The sequence below is a fragment of the Dermacentor andersoni genome, chromosome 2 (assembly GCF_023375885.2).
Source record: "Dermacentor andersoni chromosome 2, qqDerAnde1_hic_scaffold, whole genome shotgun sequence".
Classification (NCBI taxonomy): Eukaryota; Metazoa; Arthropoda; class Arachnida; order Ixodida; family Ixodidae; genus Dermacentor; species Dermacentor andersoni.
Window position 1 is genome coordinate 247717012 of NC_092815.1, and position 6144 is coordinate 247723155.

At 45.4% G+C, this 6144-nt stretch overlaps 1 protein-coding gene across 1 annotated transcript; it reads right to left on the reverse strand.

Annotated features, from left to right (window-relative positions):
* Positions 1-1225: 1225 nt before the first annotated feature.
* On the reverse strand, positions 1226-2038 carry LOC140215892 (tigger transposable element-derived protein 6-like). Its single transcript, XM_072286237.1, has one exon. The coding sequence runs from the start codon at positions 2036-2038 to the stop codon at positions 1226-1228; it is 813 nt and encodes a 270-aa protein (XP_072142338.1).
* Between the last annotated feature and the right edge of the window lie 4106 nt (positions 2039-6144).

The window sequence follows — 6144 nt, forward strand, 5'->3', positions numbered from 1 at the left end:
TCCCGCGACCTTGTGCTCAGCAGCCTAACACCATAGCCACTGAGCAACCACGCCGGGTATGAATTGGAAAGCTTACCAGGATTTGGAATTGAACTTGGCCAGTACAGTAAGCTGCATAGAAACATAGAACGTTAAACTGAAAGTGAGAGTAGCTGTGGCAGTCTCCTAACGGGAAGCACTGGAAAGAAACCCCCCCAACCTATGAATAACTAAGAAAATAAGTGAAGCCAGGAAAGAAATATTCGAAGCGAGCTCAGGATGCCTTATAACGCGAATTTATAAATCCAGTTACACCAAGAAAGAAGAAAGTTGCGCTTGCTGTGGTAAACCTATTTAAACCATGGAACATGTTACATCAGAATGCGAAAATATCTACCCGGTAGTTCGGTTAGGCACCGCTGTCATCCTCGCTCCTCGCAGAAATCTGTCGCAGCGCGCTAAGGTAGGCAGCTTTCTGAATATTCAGCCGAGAGCTCAATCTTTCGCAAAGTCACCAAAATTACAGAACAATACCACAAATTAGCCAAAAACGCTGGAGCGAGAAAGTGTTAAACGGAGGCGTTCTTGTACGCAACATGTACAGCTGGCTGCCACGTGCCGGCAAATAATCTCTCCAACTTGTTGTATACTGGCGTTCAGGAATTTGACCTTCAAGAAGCGTTTCTGACTAAATCGAAAATGTTCTACCTTGAGTTTCGACTCTTGTTACGTGGCAGGTATATCAGCTAGTATACGCATGCAATCTCTTACACAAAGTGGATGTGGAGAATATTTTCCTTATTAGACTGAAATATGGCACTATTTTCCTTTAAATTGTATATCTAGTAGCCTTTATTCATTTGAATTTCTATTGATTTTTATTAACTGTAAGCAAGGTTATGCTGGTACCCCGTTAGATGGCGCCGACTGCTTTCCTTAATTCATAGATGCATCTGTAATCTCCCCGCCTTGTGTTTCCCTGTTTCCCAAATTATATATACAGCAAAATCTCAATACATGGAACTCGAAGGGACCGAAAAAATTTTTTCCATTTAACAGGAGTTCCGTTTACTGAGAGAGGTGCAAAAGTGCAGATTTATGTGCGTGCACTCTTAGTACCGTTTTATGGAACTCTAAGCACTAGAAGGTGAATGTACCTGATAAGTTTTTCAGAAAGGAAGAAAACTGCAAGAGATTTTGGTACAGCACTCACAAAGTTTATTTGGCAACAATTAGTCACTGTGCACTAAAATATGCAGCAATTTCGCTTTGCTTGAGTCCTTGGAACTGCATCTTTAGGATTGTTTTTTTCCATGGCACTTAAGCTTTGGACAAACATTTCAGATCCTGGTTCCCTCAGAAAAAAATTTTTGAGATACTGCACACCTGATTCTGCTCCTTGAAGTGTGGTAGGCTCCAAGGTAGCTACGTCTTCAGATTCCTCTTCTGGATCACTTTCTTCTTCATCGCACACCTCAGAAACAATGCTCTCCACTGTATTCTCAGGGCAAGTCACATCATCATCGATGTGCACGTACTCATCAAAGTCCAGATGGATTTTCTTTAAAGCACACTGCTCTACTACCTCCTGCCTCTCAAGGGCATCTTCACCGTCACATTCAGGCAAATCCTGCAAGTCGGATGCCTGGTCACTCGAAGAAAATCCCGCGTGCCTAAAGCAATTTGCTATAGTATTAGCAGTGAGCTGCCTCCAGGCATCGGCAATAAGATGAATGGCGCCAAGAATGTCCACCTTGTACTCCTTATTGGGATCCATACACACCAGCATCTTCTGCAGGAGGCCCTTGCGGAAGCGGGCTTTCAGGGCTTGTATAACTCCCTGATCCATGGGCTGCAACAGTGCCGTGGTGCTGGCCGGGATATACTCCAAGTGAATCGACTTCAGTCCTGTTACAGTCCCATGTCCAGGGCAGTTATCAACAAGGAAAAGTACTTTCCTCTTCTGCCGCGAAAATTGCGCATCCTCGGTGTGCAGCCATTTGTTGAAGAGGGCTTGCGTCATCCACGCTTTTGAGTTTGACTCGTAAGTCACGGGCATATTAGTTATGCCCTTAAAACAGCGAGGGTTTTTCGATTTCCCGATCACAAGGAGCTTCAACTTGTCGCTGCCCGACGTGTTCGCTCCTACAAGAACAGTCAGTCTTTCTTTGCTCAGTTTGCCACCTGTGCATTTCTCACCTTTGAAAGCCATGGATTTCGTTGGCAGGTGCTTAAAAAAAAGCGCGGTTTCATTTACGTTGTAAATGTCATCGTCCGTGACGTATAATCTCCGGAAGCCGCCTTGCGCGCCAGTCGCGACACGCTGTCGCATCAGCTGCAGCGGCTTCTCCTGCAATGGTGCGAAAAACGAGGCCGTTTCTGTCTTTAAAACTGGTCAGCCAGCCCTCACTGCAGAAGAAGTCTGTTACCCCGAGTTGAAGGACAAACTCTTCTGCCTTGGCACGGATTAGTGGTCCGTTGATGGGAATGTTCTGGCTCCGGGCTCTCCTAAGCCACAACACGAGACACTTCTGTAGTTTTTCGTGGTCGCCTTGTCGCAGACGCTTCCTCTGGGGCCCGAATTGCGAACTTTCGAAGACATTCCGTAGCTTCTCCTTGTCCTGCAGGATCCTCGTTAAGCTGCTTTTCGGGACGCCGTGCTTCGTCGCGAGCGCCGACTTCGTGTAAGAACCACTTTCGAAGTCAAGAATAATGTCTATCTTCTTTTCTAACGTAAGTGCATGGTGCGCACGCTTCTGTGCCGCCATTGAAACAACAGAGGCTAGGCCTCAACTTCGCGAGCGCTTACAGGCCACGGATGTTAGAAAACCCCAACGCAGCAATGAAGCACGAATGGCACTACGACGGCACGAACGAGACGGCGGGGGGCTAGCCCTGTAAGCTCGGCGACTCGAACTGACGAACGACTAGAATAAGACCGGTGCTAACACAACACAAGAACTGCTCATTCGTTGCGCAAACACGGCTGACTACCAACGAGGTGAGGCTTAAGACTAAAAACAAGAAACAGCCAGAACTGGAAAAAACTGACAATGGGTCTGCCAAGAAGTTTCATTTTCGGTTCTGTTTACACGGTGACGCGGAAATTTTGGTTCCGATTACCGAAAGTTTTTTACGGTATGTGAATGCAAAACCAATTAAACTACAGGCGACTGTTCCGTTTAAGCGGCTATTGCGTTTAAGCGATTTCCGTTAATCGAGATTCTACTGCATATATATATATATATATTTCTTTTAGGTCTAGATTCTCAAATACAGCCCCCACAGGTGTTTCTGACAAAACCTCTCCGCCGTGACAATTGATATACTGGCGGCAATAATAAGAAGGTATATTTTACCGTACCTGCACTCTCCACATTGAAAGCACGCAGTTCTAACATAAAACTATCTCCTGCGCTATGAAGCCGAGGACCAAATATTTACGGAATCTGCCATTGAAAGCACATTCGAGAATCACTCGAAGAATTCAGGACGAAACGAGTTAGACCACACGTATTTTAGCCGGAAATCGAAATCTTGGTTGGTGGTTTCCTTTTGGCAAAGTTTTTTCGCATAGCTAATATACCATGCTTTAAATCTTATCATACTTTCCAGCTAATTATCAACACCTAATGAGAGAAATGATTCGCCTGCAAGGAAGATTTGAAGTCAGCCAAAAGCTATTCACTTTGCACTCTAAGCCATCATGATCGTCAAGAGTAATTCGTTACGGACATTGACGAACCGAGTTTGCGAAGAAGTTTGGAGCGATCACCTACACATTAGCTGACGTCTGCTTTAGCGTGGACAAATCGAAAGGTTTCAGTTAAACAAAGCATGCGTAATTGTAAATCATCGTCACCGTCCGTCACATTAAAAGCGCTACTAAACAGTATCGCGGTGCGTCTTTTCACGCTGGCACGATGAAAAGAATAAACGCTAGAAATTTCATATTAGGGCAGCGCTGCTTCTTAAACATAACAAAGTATACCATTCATTTATTATTCCAAAGAAAGACCGATAAAACAGACTGTCTCTCGTATGACGCTCGAGAACACGTGTATTTGCTAAGCTCATTTAATGCACATAATTAAGAAAGAGGCCTACAGCTTTCGGAGAAAGTATCCCAATAGCGGCGCCGTTTTTCACTAAATCTGAAATGTCAGCTGTTCTTCATTTTCCCAGGGAAGCAGGTAAACTGCGTAGGTGTTTAGCATACCGTCTCAAAAGGGGCTGCAAACGATTTTGTTTTCCAATCTTATCAATACTTCAAAGACTCACGCTTCAATGTTTTCCTACGTATTCTGTCTAACGCGCCCCAGATTAGGAAAAAACCTTCGTGACTGATGCAGTGTTTCTATAAACCCGTGAAAAAAAGGCATACACGCTACTTGTGTTTCTAGTCGCAATAACGGGTTTGCTGTAATAACGCATCGACGATACAATCGCGCACTATATATACTGTATATATATATGGCACATTTTCGTGAAAATGTGCAATTGTTCATTCTACTTTTCTTTAGCAAAAGTATCTTTGAAACAATTCACGCAGTCGAATATTGTTTCGGAGCCTACAACTAAAAATGTTCACTGCATGCTATCTTACTGATTCCCCGTAAGAACTCCGGCAATACTTGAGCATTTTCGTCAAATGCTGCATCAGCAATTTCAGCGATTGACTCGCGGAGCAAAACGAATACATTATTTCTATCATACTTTGTGACCTTTAGTGTAAGAAAGTACTGTTTTAATCGAGAGATATGTTATTGGGTTCCCGCTAAAAATATATCAGCCTTTCGTTAGGCGGGTAATGCGAGACACGGGGTTCTTCGGCACCTGGTGACACACACAGTGACATTCATAGGAGGCTCAGGCGGAGCAATTGCCGGCTATGTATGCCAGGCTAACCCCCGCCTGCTGCAACACCACCACCACCAGAACACACACAATAAAATGGACAATGTCCGCTTGCAGTTGTTTTGAGCCTGCAATTGTTTTACTGAAAGTTTCGCCCTACGGGCGATGCATTGACACGAACAGCGAAGTCTAGCATTACTCTGGAAGTCCTTGGACTATGTTGTAACTGTATACGAGTGCGACATGTTGCGTGACGTAGTACGCTTCGCAACTCCTGCTGCACAGGAGGAACAGTGCTCTCGCAGGTACCAGGCATCTGAGAACTCTAGCATCATGAGCACCGACAGTGCTGAAGGAAGCGTCGCGCTAGAAACTAAGAAGTTTACGAGCGAGTATGTATGCGGCTAGTATAGTAAGCAGCCTAGCAATAAAGTACGTTAAAGTCAGAGGGGCAGTGCGACTGTAATAGGTGGAATAAAGTTTGTAAACAGGGATGAAGGGCCTCAGACAGGCTGGCCAACGTTTCGATAGGAGGACCTATCTTCGTCAAAGGCGGCCTCGTCATCCTCGGCGTGTTAGTTTTAAAGGGTTAGTGCAGTGACGTCACGTGCGGGTGTTGTCGCTGGTGGTTGGTTTTAAAGAGCGAGATTACAAGAGGAAACAAGCGCTGTCGTCCGACGTCTGTGAGCTTCATTCTCAAGAAGAGGGGACAAGAGCGTGAGAGTGGGCACGCGGGGAGAAAAGAAATAGAAGCAGAAAAAAAGGGGAAAAAAAGTGGGGGGGGGGGGAACCAGGGCGGCACCAAGACAGACAAAAAAGGGGGGAGCGAAAGAAAAAGAAAGAGAAAAGTGAAATCTTTAAGAAATACGGGGGCTTGGGAGCGTGTTGGGGATGCGAAAGGTTAGGAGGTATTCAGGGGGAGTCGTTGGCGGCATGTTTTTGAGGCATTAAAACGGCCGGTCAAGCGGTCAGCGCGCGAGTAACACAAAAGACAAAAAAAAAAAAGGAGAAAGGAGAAAACCCAGACACACACACACACACACAAAAAACATGAGTTCAAAGTGACTTGAGTAGCATAGTAGTAATACGTCGAGTAATTTTGAAATAGTTAAGGTGGCGACGAGTAGTCTGCGGTGCAATGTATGGGGTGACTGAAAGGCAGCGGCATGGTCTTTCAAGGGGCACTGCCCCACGCGCTTAACGTAGGTGTCGTTACGGCGGCATCCAGAGATGGCGATACTCTGGGTTGAGGCGCCGAAAAAGGCATATTGACTTCGGAATGTGTTGTCGAGGGGATTTCAAGAAAAA

Coding starts and splice junctions, on each gene's coding strand:
- LOC140215892 (XM_072286237.1), bottom strand. CDS start 2,038: ATGCCCGTGACTTACGAGTCAAACTCAAAAGCGTGGATGACGCAAGCC.